Below are 14,256 nucleotides of genomic sequence, written 5' to 3'. Positions count from 1 at the left end.
GTTTGAAATCTGTGTGTGTATCTTAATCTCAGAAAGGGTGTGTTTAAATCAGTGTACTTGGTCCCATAATTGCTGCCCTCAGCTCTGTTTTATGTCTGTTTTTGATTTGAGAGTTGGGTGTGAATGACATCATCGTTAACCTTCACTAACCTCTGATGACACACTGTTGCACCCTGCGTTATTTCCTCTCTGCTGATACGGCATCTTAGAGTTCATGTGCAGCAGTTTCTCACAGGACAAAGGGGTTGTTAGTAGAGCTGTTTAACATCACTATTACTAGTGCTCAGATGAGTGCTTCATTAGGTACACGTTTGACCTGGACCCGTAAGAGACCACCTAGCAACCGCATAGCAAAACCTTGGCAACCACTTGTTTGATTTGGACCTGCAAGAAACCACATAGCAACTCCCTGGCAACCACTCGTTTGACTTGGACCTTTAAGAAACCACCTAGCAACCACTTAGCAACACCCTGGCAACCACTCATTTGACTTGGACCTGTACAAAACCACCCAGCAACCACATAGCAACACCTTGGCAACCACTTGTTTGATTTGTACCTGCAAGAAACCACATAGCAACTCCCTGGGAACCACTCGTTTGACTTGGACCTGTAAGAGACCACCTAGCAACCACATAGCAACACCCTGGCAACCACTCGTTTGACTTATACCTGTAAGAAACCACTTAGCAACACCCTGGCAGCCACTCATTTAACTTGGACCTTTAAGAAACCACCTAGCAACCACTTAGTAAGGCCCTGGCAACCACTCATTTGACTTACACCTGTAAGAAACCACTTAGCAACGCCCTGGCAACCACTCGTTTGACTTGGACCTGTACGAAACCACCTAGCAATCACATAGCAACGCCCTGGCAACCACTCGTTTGACTTGGACCTGTACGAAACCACCTAGCAATCACATAGCAACGCCCTGGCAACCACTCATTTGACTTGGACCTGTACGAAACCACCTAGCAATCACATAGCAACGCCCTGGCAACCACTCGTTTGACTTGGTCCTGTACGAAACCACCTAGCAATCACATAGCAACGCCCTGACAACCACTTGTTTGACTTAGACCTGTAAGAAACCACTTAGCAACGCCCTGGCAACCACTCGTTTGACTTGGACCTGTACGAAACCACCTAGCAATCACATAGCAATGCCCTGGCAACCACTCGTTTGACTTGGACCTGTACGAAACCACCTAGCAATCACATAGCAATGCCCTGGCAACCACTCGTTTGACTTGGTCCTGTACGAAACCACCTAGCAACCACATAGCAACACCCTGACAACCACTCGTTTGACTTGGACCTGTACGAAACCACCTAGCAATCACATAGCAACGCCCTGACAACCACTCGTTTGACTTGGACCTGTACGAAACCACCTAGCAACCACATAGCAACGCCCTGGCAGCCACTCGTTTGACTTGGACCTGCAAGAAACCACATAGCAACCACCTAGCAAACACATAACACCTTGGCAATCACTTGTTTGACCTGGACTTGTACAAAATCACCTAGCAACCACTTATCAACACACTGGCAATGACTCATTTGCCTTGGACCTGTAAGAAACCACCTAGTAATCACATAGCAACGCCCTGGCAACCACTCATTTGACTTAGACCTATATGAAGCCACCTAGCAACCACATAGCAACACCCTGGCAACCACTCATTTGACTTGGACCTGTACAAAACCACCTAGCAACTTTTTTGAAACCACTTGTTTGACTTGGACTTGTACGAAATCACCTAGCAACCACTTAGCATTGCACTGGCAATGACTCATTTATCTTGGATCTGTGCGAAACCACATAGCAACCACATAGCAACGCCCTGGCAACCACTCATTTGACTTGGACCTGCAGTTAACCACATAGCAACCACATAGCAATATCCTGGCAACCACTTACACTCGTTTGTGATGGCAAACAGCTCTAACACGTTATTCAGCGAGTGTTTTCTGTGTGTTTCAGGACTCTTCTGGCTCTGGGTTGTCATGTGGTCCAGGTGAAAGTCAACGCCGAAGAGGAGCTGAAAAAACTCAAACTCCCAAAGAAGTGAGTGTGAAGTGATGTATGAGAGCATCGTGGGCCGCAGATGGTGCGCTGCCACGCCAGATGCTCATTTCAGAACATGACATTCATTTCAGCCTATAAAGCTCTGTGAACAATGACAGTCTCTTACATGAAGCTGATTCATATTGATCATCACAGATTATCTGCTCATATTTATATATATTCAAATTTGAGTCATTAAAGCATTTAAGGGAAGAGGAAACATGTTCCTCCAGCAGTTTTAATAGCATTACTCTTTTATCTTTACAACAGTGTTATTTAAGTATTATTTATATAGTGTTACAGTTTATATTTTGAGCTAGCTTTTATATTTTCAGTTGTCATTTTATTTTTTATTAATTAATTTTTTGTTCATTTTTATTCATTCATTAATTTCTTTATTTATTTTCAGTGCAGTTAGTAATTTTACTACTTCAACCAAGGCAGCACTTCTAATTTTTTACCAGACGGTTGTTGTTGTTTGACTAGCGCGTGTGACGTCTTTCCTGCAGCTACATGATGTCTAACGGCTATAAGCCCACACCCCTGGACCTGACTGACGTCAAACTGAGTGCCGGTCAGGAGCTGCTGGTGGATAAACTGGCGGAAAACGCTCACAACGTCTGGGCCAAAGACCGCATCAAACAGGGCTGGACCTACGGCATTCAGCAGGTGAGAAGCCCAGAGGATTGTGGGATATCAAACTGCTTTTCCCTGTGTCCCTGTAGAACAGCCTCACAATTAAACATAATTTTCGCAGAGGGCTTATGATGAAGACAAACGGCCAATTAATTCCTCAATTAGCTTGAAGCATTAAGCGTCCAATCGGAACAAATCGCTGCCTCCGGTGTTTTTCCCTCAGAGCCAATGACAGCGCGTCTCTCTCTCTCTCTTTCTCTCTCTGCAGGATGTGAAGAGCAAGCGCAACCCTCGTCTGGTGCCGTATGCTTTACTCGATGAGCGCACTAAGAAGTCTAACCGTGATAGCCTCCGGGAAGCCATACGCACGCTGATCGGATACGGCTACAACGTCGAGCCGCCCGACCAAGACGGGGGTGAGAAACAAGAGAAAACAACTTCACTCAATTCAATTTTTATAATCTAGGACTGAGCAAATGAAATTGAGACATCTTAGTAAGGCAAACCAGGAAAGGGATTGGAAACAATGACTTAAATAAAAGAAATAATAATCTTTAATACAGTACATTTATTTACTTGTTTTTTTACATTTATTTATTTTTGGGGTTTTTTACATTTATTTTTCATTTAATTTTTTTTTTTTTTTTAATTTCTCTATATATTTATTTATTTTGTTTTTTACATTTTATATATTTTAATTTTCTTTGTACACTTATTTTTTTTTTTTTTTTTTTTTGTATATCTATTTTTATTTTTCATTTCTTTATATATTTTGTTTTTTTTTTCATTTCTGCTTATTTTTCATTTATTTATTAATTTTTTGTATATCTATTTTATTTTACATTTCTTTGCATATTTATTTATTTTTGTTTTTTACATTTATTTTACTTTTCTTTGTACACTTATTTTTGCTTTTTAACATTTCTTTGTTTATTTATTTTTCATTTATTTATATATTTATTTTTTAACATTTCTGTTTATTTTTCTTTTATTTATTTTTTATTTTTTACATTTCTTTGCGTATTTATTTATTTTTGTGTTGTACATTTATTTATTTTACTTTGTACACTTATTTTTGATTTTTAACATTTCTTTGTATATTTATTTTTGCTTATTTTTCATTTATTTATTTATATATTTATTTATTTATTTTACATTTCTGTTTATTTGTTCATTTATTTATTTACATTTCTTTGTATATTTATTTTTGTTTATTTTTCCATTTCTTTGTACATTTTTTATTTTTTTAAACATTTCTTTGTATATTTATTTGTTTTTTTTACATTTATTTATTGTTTTTTTTACATTTCTTTATATATCTTTTGTTTTTTAATTTTTTTGTGTATTTATTCATTTATGTATTTATTTTTTAATTTTCTTTGTATATTCATTCATTAAATTTTAATTGATTTATTTTTGTTTTTTTACATTTCTTTGTATATTTATTTATATATATATATATATATATATATATATATATATATATATATATATATATATAGTATATTTATTGTATGTTGTATATATTGTATATTTATTCATTTATTAATCTTTGTATGTTTGTTTTTGTATTTTGTTGTTTCTTATTTTGGCAGCTTTGGTCTTCCATACTAACAAGATAAAGGATTGTTTTTCTTTTATAGTTTAATTTCCAGAACTTACTGTCACCAACTCTGAAAAAGACAAATCTGATATGATATTTACATGGTGTTTCAGTGACAGCAGGACACTAACTAGTGCTGACTAGCGCTGTTTACTGCAGATATGCAAATGAAGAACAGCTACATAATAAATGAAAAATGCATTTTCAAAATATTTATAATTGGTAATTTTTTCAGTGGCCTAAAAGTTAATCTCAGACATGCTTCATCTTACATCGGTTTACACAGAAGAACAGTAAAAGAGCATCAAACTCTTTGTGTTTTGATGTGACAGTAACAGATGATGGTGGTAGTTTTTGTACAGTATGTGTCTCTCCGGCTCTCACGGCTCTTCTCTCAGCAGGTCACGTGGTGGAGAGGTTGAGTATCGATAAGATCCGCTTCTTCCGTGTGGAGCGGACGTACGCAGTGAAGACGGGGAAGTGGTATTTCGAGTTTGAGGCGGTGACGGGCGGAGACATGCGGGTGGGCTGGGCTCGACCCGGCTGCAAACCCGACGTGGAGCTGGGAACAGATGATCAGGCGTACGTCTTTGATGGCTATCGGGTGAGTTGGGAAATGATGAAGCCGTTCAGACCTGTGCAGACCGGATCATCAGACTGTTGGAAACATTTTGAAGGAGTTTTATTTATGTTTCATGGTGTTGGTGTGTTCTCACAGGGTCACCGGCTCCACATGGGCAGCCGTCTCTTCGGCCGCTGCTGGCACTCGGGGGACGTTGTGGGCTGTATGATCAACATGGAGGACAAATCCATGATCTTCACCCTGAACGGAGAAATCCTGATCACCAACAAAGGCTCTGAGCTGTGTTTCGCTGACTTTGACATTGATGACGGTTAGAGAGAAGAACATCATCTCTGATTTGATTTCAATGCCTTAAAGACCCCTGAAAACAAACCTGCCCTCTTCTCTTCTAGGTTTCATCCCCGTCTGTAGTTTGAGTCTTTCTCAGGTGGGCCGCATGAATCTTGGGAAGGACGCCAGCACGTTTAAGTACTACACCATGTGTGGTCTGCAGGAGGGCTTCGAGCCGTTCGCCGTCAACATGAACCGTGAGGTCACCATGTGGTTCAGCAAACGCCTGCCCACCTTCTTCAACGTGCCAAAGGACCATCATCACATCGCGGTGAGGATGAGCTGAGTGGATCTTCTGTTCTCAGTATCCCAATGGACGAACGCTAACGAATGGACCTTTTAATCGAAACTTAATGAACTGCTTTTGTTCCTGAAATGTTCCTCCAGGATCTCACAGGGTCATTCGTATTGATTCGGATCGAAATGTTCTTTCTGTGCAGGTTTTGTATAAGCAGCGTTTGAATCTCGTCATGTTTGCAGGTCACCAGAATCGACGGCACCGTTGACAGCCCGCCCTGCCTGAAAGTCAGCCATAAGACGTTTGGGACTCAGAACAGCAACGCTGACATGGTGTTCTGCAGACTGAGCATGCCTGTGGAGTTTCACTCCGGCTTCAAGAGCGGCGCTTACGTCCATGTGAACGGCCTGTACGAGGAGGAACCGCTCAAGATCAAACACAGGTCAGAGATCAAGAACATTAAGCACCTTAAAACAAGTGAACACCTCTAAACTGTCATTGGTCAGTGGTGATGATGTAATAGGTGGGTGTGGCTCCGAGGCTCCGCCTTCTTTGAGGTGTAAATTTGACTCGTGTTTGACCTCGACGAACTGAACAGAAGAAATGAACCGGAGAAAATTTACATCACAAAGAAGGCGGAGCCTCAGAGCCACACCCACCTGTTACATCATCACCACTGACCAATGACAGTTTAGAAGGTGTTTAACCAGCCGGAGCAAACTTTTCTGGAAAGTCCCGAAACGAACTTCACTTGAAGTATATCGGGGGCTTTTCTCTCAGTTTCAGTGAATCTAAACAGGAATGAATCCTCTGTCTGTCTGTAATCTTACTGAGTGATTTGATTGATCTCTTCAGAGCTCTTGCTTGTCTTTGTCTGTTGTATAAATAGTGTGTGTTTGTCCTGTGAACGTTTCTAAAGGTATCCGGTGAAGTCCATGAAACACTCGGATGAAGGCAGAAGAACGGACTATAGCAGCATAACCACAGTGAGTTCCACACATGAAGGTTCAGCGTCTTTATGGTTTATAAAAAGCTCTTGACGTTTCAGTTCGGTTCTTTCATTTGGGGTTTTCATTGTCCGCGTATTCTGTTTTCTTTTAAAACAACAGTGATAACTATAAAGATAATGATAAAGATAACTGTAATAACTTTAACAATATAACAATAACTAAATGATAAATGTAGCGATAAGTATAGCGATAACAATAACTATAACAATATTGATAACTAACAATTGTTAACTCTGAAAATTGTAATAACTATAACGATAAAATATATAATGATAAATGTAACGATAAATATAACGATAATTATAAAAATGTCTATAGCTGTAATGATAACTTATATATTTATATATATATATATATAGTGATAATTATAACAATAACTATAATGGTAACTGTAATAACTATAACAATAATGATCAATTTATTGATAAAATTAGCGATAACGATAGCTATAATGATAACTATAATAACTATAATGATAAATGTAATGATAAAAATATCAATAATAACTGTAACAATATCGATAACTAACTATAATGATAACTGTAATGATAACTATACTAACTATAATAACTATAATGATAAATGTAACTCTAAATATAGCGTTAACGATAAGTATAAAGTGTCTGTAACTATAGCAATAGCCATAATAACTATAACAATGACTAAATATGATAATTGTATTGATAAATATAACGACAGCAATAGCTATAAGAATAACTAACTACAATGGTAACTGTAATAACTAGGATTATAATAAATGATAAAGGTAACTATAAATATAGCGATAATGATAAATATAACAATCAATAAAATGACTATAATGGTAAATACTAACGTTATATAACTGTAACTAAAATGGTAAATAAAGCGATAACTATACCTATATCTATAATAATAATAACTAGAATTATAAAACTAATGATAACTATAAGTATAAAGATAACTATGATAAGTATAATAACTATGATAAATATAACGATAACTAATGTTTACTGTAGCAATAACTGTAATAACTATTAGATAACTAGAACTATAATAACAATAATGATAAACAATGTTAAATGTAACAATAATAATGATATCTATAACTGTAATAACTATAAAGATAACTATAATAATTATACTGATAAATGTGATAACTGACTATATCTATAACTATACATAACTATACAAAAACTAAAATAACTATGATAAATATAACAATAACTATAATAACTGTGATAATTATAACAATAATTGTAACAATAACTAATAATTTAAATGATAACTATAACAATAAGTGTAATAACTATAACAAAATCTGTAATGATAAATAAAATGACAAATAACTAAAATAACTAACATTAACTAACGTTAACTTTAAACGCGCGCTTTAAAGTAGAAGGATTTTGATTGGCTGTCAGTGTTTTTATTGATCATATCCTTCTCTGAAAGTGATTCCGATGACATTGTTTCTCGGAGTCGTTATAGTTCTTGTGTGAACTCTGCTGTTCTCATAGGGTTATAGTTCTTGTTGTCGGTGTGAACGGCTTTCACTCACCCTCATGTCGTTCCATGGAACACTAAAGTTCAGCAGAATGAGATTTGAGAGTGTGAAGGTCAGCAGTGAGTAACGGCTGTGTTCGTCTCCTGCAGTACTATCATTCGGTCAGAATATTCGCGGGTCAGGACCCGTCCTGTGTGTGGGTTGGATGGGTCACTCCTGACTACCACTACTACAGCACCAACTTCAGCCTCAGCAAGAACCGCACAGTGACCGTCACCCTCGGAGACGAGCGGGGTCGTGTGCACGAGAGGTGGGTGCGCGTTGTTATATGTTGCCCTGGGTCATGTGATGATGTGCTGACGTCACTGTGTCATGTGACAGCGTGAAGAGGAGTAACTGTTACATGGTTTGGGGTGGAGACGTCACCAGTGCCGCCCACTCGTCCAGCCGGAGTAACGTGGATTTAGAGATCGGATGCTTCATTGATTTGGCGACGGGTCTATTAGCTTTCACAGTCAACGGCAAAGAGCTTCCGACCTCGTACCAGGTACCGTCAGCTCGTGTGGCGTCAAACTCGTAACTTCACACAGATTATCAATAAGTGTGTGAAATGAACATCTGTTTTCCAGGTGGAGCCCAGCACAAAACTCTTTCCTGCTGTGTTTGTGCGGCCAACAAGCTCAAATCTGTTCCAGTTTGAACTGGCCAAAATCAAGGTGTGTAGATCCTCATATTCCCAAAACTTCACTTCATACCGTCATATCAGTCATTATGAGAGAAACGAACGGGACCTGCTCTCAAACGCTCTGCTCACATGACGTGTTCTAGAGCTCTTCTACACATGACGGTCAATGGTCAGATAACTCTAATGATAACTACTAACTATAACCATAACTATAAGAGTAAAAAATAACTATAACGATAAACTATAATGATAAACTATAACTGTAACGATAACAAACGATAACGATAAACTATAACGGTAACTATAACAATAAACTATAACGATAATGATAAACTATAACAGTAACTATAACAAACGATAACGATAAACTATAACGGTAACTATAACAAACTATAATGATAATGATTAACTATAACGGTAACTATAACAAACTATAACGATAATGATTAACTATAACAGTAACTATAACAATAAACTATAACGATAATGATAAACTATAACAGTAACTATAACAAACGATAACGATAAAACTATAACGGTAACTATAACAAACTATAATGATAATGATTAACTATAACGGTAACTATAACAAACTATAACGATAATGATTAACTATAACAGTAACTATAACAATAAACTATAACGATAATGATAAACTATAACGGTAACTATAACAAACTATAACGATAATGATAAACTATAACGGTAACTATAACAAACTATAACGATAATGATTAACTATAACAGTAACTATAACAATAAACAGTAACGATAAACTATAACAGTAACGATAAACTATAACAATAACAAAAAGTAACTATAACGATAAACTATAACAGTAACTATAACAATAAACTATAACAATAACTATAAAAGTAACTATAACGATAAACTATAACAGTAACGATAACGATAAACTATAACAGTAATGATAACGATAAACTATAACAGTAACTATAACAATAAACTATAACAATAACTATAAAAGTAACTTTAACGATAAACTATAACAGTAACGATAACGATAAACTATAACTATAACAATAAACCATAACGGTAACTATAACAATAAACTATAACGATAAACTATATAACGATAAACTATAACTATAACGAAAAACTATAACGATAACGATAAACTATAACGATAAACTATAATGGTAACTATAACAAACTATATCGATAATGATTAACTATAACAGTAACTATAACAATAAACGATAACGATAACTATAACTAACGATAAACTAGAACATAACTATAACAATAAACTATAACAGTAACGATAAACTTTAACTATAACGATAAACTATAACAGTAACTATAACAGTAACTATAACAATAAACTATAACAGTAACGATAAACTTTAACTATAACGATAAACTATAACAGTAACTATAACGATAAACTATAAAAATATCTAACGATAAACTATAACAGTAACTATAAAAGTAACTATAAGGATAAATTATAACTATAGCGATAAACTATAACTATAACGATAAACTATAATGATAACTATAAAAGTAACTATAACTATAAGGATAAATTATAACTATAGCAATAAACTATAACAATATCTAACGATAAACTATAACAGTAACTATAAAAGAAACTATAAGGATAAATTATAACTATAGCAATAAACTATAACAATAAACTATAACGATAAACTGTAACTATAAACTATAACTATAATGATAAACTATAACAATAACTATAACGATAAACTATAACAATAACTATAAAAGTAACTATAACTATAAGGATAAATTATAACTATAGCGATAATCTATAACGATAAACTATAACAATAACTATAAAAGTAACTATAACTATAAGGATAAATTATAACTATAGCGATAAACTATAACGATAAACTATAACAATAAACTATAACGATAAACTGTAACTATAAACTATAACTATAATGATAAACTATAACAATAACTATAACGATAAACTATAACAATAACTATAAAAGTAACTATAACTATAAGGATAAATTATAACTATAGCGATAAACTATAACGATAAACTATAACAATAACTATAAAAGTAACTATAACTATAAGGATAAATTATAACTATAACGATAAACTATAACAATAAACTATAACGATAAACTGTAACTATAAACTATAACTATAATGATAAACTATAACAATAACTATAACGATAAACTATAACAATAACTATAAAAGTAACTATAACTATAAGGATAAATTATAACTATAGCGATAAACTATAACGATAAACTATAACAATAAACTATAACGATAAACTGTAACTATAAACTATAACTATAATGATAAACTATAACAATAACTATAACGATAAACTATAACAATAACTATAAAAGTAACTATAACTATAAGGATAAATTATAACTATAGCAATAAACTATAACAATAAACTATAACGATAAACTGTAACTATAAACTATAACTATAATGATAAACTATAACAATAACTATAACGATAAACTATAACAATAACTATAAAAGTAACTATAACTATAAGGATAAATTATAACTATAGCGATAAACTATAACAATAAACTATAACGATAACTTTAAAAGTAACTAATGATAAGCTATAACTATAACAGTAACTAAAACTATAGCGATAAACTATAACAATAAACTATAACGATAAACTGTAACTATAAACTATAACTATAATGATAAACTATAACAATAACTATAACGATAAACTATAACAATAACTATAAAAGTAACTATAACTATAAGGATAAATTATAACTATAGCGATAAACTATAACGATAAACTATAACAATAACTATAAAAGTAACTATAACTATAAGGATAAATTATAACTATAGCGATAAACTATAACGATAAACTATAACAATAACTATAAAAGTAACTATAACTATAAGGATAAATTATAACTATAGCGATAAACTATAACGATAAACTATAACAATAAACTATAACGATAAACTGTAACTATAAACTATAACTATAATGATAAACTATAACAATAACTATAACGATAAACTATAACAATAACTATAAAAGTAACTATAACTATAAGGATAAATTATAACTATAGCGATAAACTATAACGATAAACTATAACAATAACTATAAAAGTAACTATAACTATAAGGATAAATTATAACTATAGCGATAAACTATAACAATAAACTATAACGATAAACTGTAACTATAAACTATAACTATAATGATAAACTATAACAATAACTATAACGATAAACTATAACAATAACTATAAAAGTAACTATAAGGATAAATTATAACTATAGCGATAAACTATAACAATAAACTATAACGATAACTTTAAAAGTAACTAATGATAAGCTATAACTATAACAGTAACTAAAACTATAGCGATAAACTATAACAATAAACTATAACGATAAACTGTAACTATAAACTATAACTATAATGATAAACTATAACAATAACTATAACGATAAACTATAACAATAACTATAAAAGTAACTATAACTATAAGGATAAATTATAACTATAGCGATAAACTATAACGATAAACTATAACAATAAACTATAACGATAAACTGTAACTATAAACTATAACTATAATGATAAACTATAACAATAACTATAACGATAAACTATAACAATAACTATAAAAGTAACTATAACTATAAGGATAAATTATAACTATAGCGATAAACTATAACGATAAACTATAACAATAAACTATAACGATAAACTGTAACTATAAACTATAACTATAATGATAAACTATAACAATAACTATAACGATAAACTATAACAATAACTATAAAAGTAACTATAACTATAAGGATAAATTATAACTATAGCGATAAACTATAACGATAAACTATAACAATAACTATAAAAGTAACTATAACTATAAGGATAAATTATAACTATAGCGATAAACTATAACAATAAACTATAACGATAAACTGTAACTATAAACTATAACAATAACTATAAAAATAACTATAATGATAAACTATAACATAATGATAAACTATAAATATAACTTGAATATAAATATAAATATAAAATACTCATATATATATATATATATATATATATATATATAACTATAAGAATAAATATAATAGTTATAATGGTAAATATAACATTAAATATAGCAGTAACTATAGCAATATATAAAACGATAACTGTAACGAGAGTTTGTATGACTTGTCTCCTCCAGAACGCCATGCCCATCTCATCCGCCATCTTTAAGAGCGAACACAAGAATCCCGTTCCTCAGTGTCCACCGCGATTAGACGTCCAGACTATTAACTCTGTGCTGTGGAGCCGAATGCCCAACACCTTCCTGAAGGTGGAGACGGCCCGTGTCAGCGAGAGGCAGGGATGGATGGTCCAGTGTCTGGAACCCCTGCAGATGCTGGCCGTACACATCCCAGAGGAGAACCGGTACACACACACACACACACACTCTCTTAAATTAAAATATGTTTTTAAAATTAAATACATTTATAAATATACAAAAATATATTTATAAATATAATGCATTTCATTTATTTAATAATTTTTAATTTAATTTAAATTTGATTTAATTTATTTTTTTAATGAGATAATTATACACACAATTAAATTGTAATTATGTATATAATTGCTGTATTAAGCCATATGACTGCCGAAACAAACATAACCTGCTAAATGATCGCTTGTGCTCAGTTATTCTTCATGATTGGTAGTAAAAGTGACGTCTTGTGTTTTAGGTGTGTGGATATCATGGAGCTGTCGGAGCAGGAAGAGCTGCGTATGTTCCACTATCACACGCTCAAGCTGTACTGCGCTCTGTGCGCTCACGGGAACACGCGTGTGGCTCACGCGCTCTGCAGCCACCTCGACCAATCGCAGCTGCTCTACACCATCGACAACCAGTACCTGTCGGGCGTGCTGCGCGAGGGCTTCTACAGCGTCCTCATCAGCGTGCACCTGGAGACGGCCAGAGCCGCCCGCCTCATGATGAGCAACGAGTTCATCATCCCCGTCACGGCCGAGACGCGCGGCATCCGGCTCTTTCCCGACGCCTCCAAACGCCACCAGCCTCCGGGCGTCAGGCTCAGCGCGTCCCTCAAACCCAGGCTCAACTTCGCGCCGCCGTGTTTCATCAGCACCAAGCGCGAGCAGCACCTGTACAGCCCTGAGATCCCGCTGGACGTGCTGAAGGAGAAGGCCATCATCATGCTGACGGAGGCGGTCCAGGGCGGAGGAGACCACATCAGAGATCCGGTGGGCGGGAGCGTGGAGTATCAGTTCGTGCCCATCCTGCGGCTCATCGGCACGCTGCTGACCATGGGCGTCCTGAGCAGCCAAGACGTGCACAAGATCCTGCTGCTCATCGAGCCCGACGTGTTCGGAGAACGCAAGGAGGACGGGCTGAAAGAAGGACTGACGGGAGCCGAGGAGAAGGCGGTGGAGGCCGGAGAGGAAGAGGCACGAGACGGGAAAGCTCTCGTGAAGGGACTGCTGGAGAAGAAGCTACCTGAGTCTGTCAAACGACAGGTGAGAGGACTGGACTGCTTTATTTACATATCATATATGCTACTAGTCAGGATATATTTCACATATATTTCTACAGCG

General features: G+C 34.4%; 1 protein-coding gene across 15 annotated transcripts in view; it reads left to right on the top strand.

Annotated features, from left to right (window-relative positions):
* The window catches only part of LOC127499057 (ryanodine receptor 3), a 108,653-nt gene that overhangs the window by 38,285 nt on the left and 56,112 nt on the right, over positions 1-14,256 (top strand). For 10 of the 15 annotated variants that reach the window (XM_051869150.1, XM_051869151.1, XM_051869154.1 and 7 more), the window contains 13 exons: positions 1,991-2,074; positions 2,584-2,743; positions 2,979-3,126; positions 4,712-4,917; positions 5,032-5,206; positions 5,289-5,497; positions 5,707-5,906; positions 6,384-6,450; positions 8,110-8,270; positions 8,342-8,507; positions 8,590-8,676; positions 12,854-13,080; positions 13,389-14,178. In XM_051869150.1, coding sequence (XP_051725110.1) covers positions 1,991-2,074; positions 2,584-2,743; positions 2,979-3,126; positions 4,712-4,917; positions 5,032-5,206; positions 5,289-5,497; positions 5,707-5,906; positions 6,384-6,450; positions 8,110-8,270; positions 8,342-8,507; positions 8,590-8,676; positions 12,854-13,080; positions 13,389-14,178 — 2,680 coding nt within the window. The remainder of the gene's footprint in view (positions 1-1,990; positions 2,075-2,583; positions 2,744-2,978; positions 3,127-4,711; positions 4,918-5,031; positions 5,207-5,288; positions 5,498-5,706; positions 5,907-6,383; positions 6,451-8,109; positions 8,271-8,341; positions 8,508-8,589; positions 8,677-12,853; positions 13,081-13,388; positions 14,179-14,256) is intronic. The other 5 variants (XM_051869156.1, XM_051869147.1, XM_051869146.1 and 2 more) reach the window with 1 other exon arrangement.

The sequence above is a fragment of the Ctenopharyngodon idella genome, chromosome 17, assembly GCF_019924925.1.
Source record: "Ctenopharyngodon idella isolate HZGC_01 chromosome 17, HZGC01, whole genome shotgun sequence".
Classification (NCBI taxonomy): Eukaryota; Metazoa; Chordata; class Actinopteri; order Cypriniformes; family Xenocyprididae; genus Ctenopharyngodon; species Ctenopharyngodon idella.
This window is presented reverse-complemented; position numbering and strand designations above follow the sequence as displayed.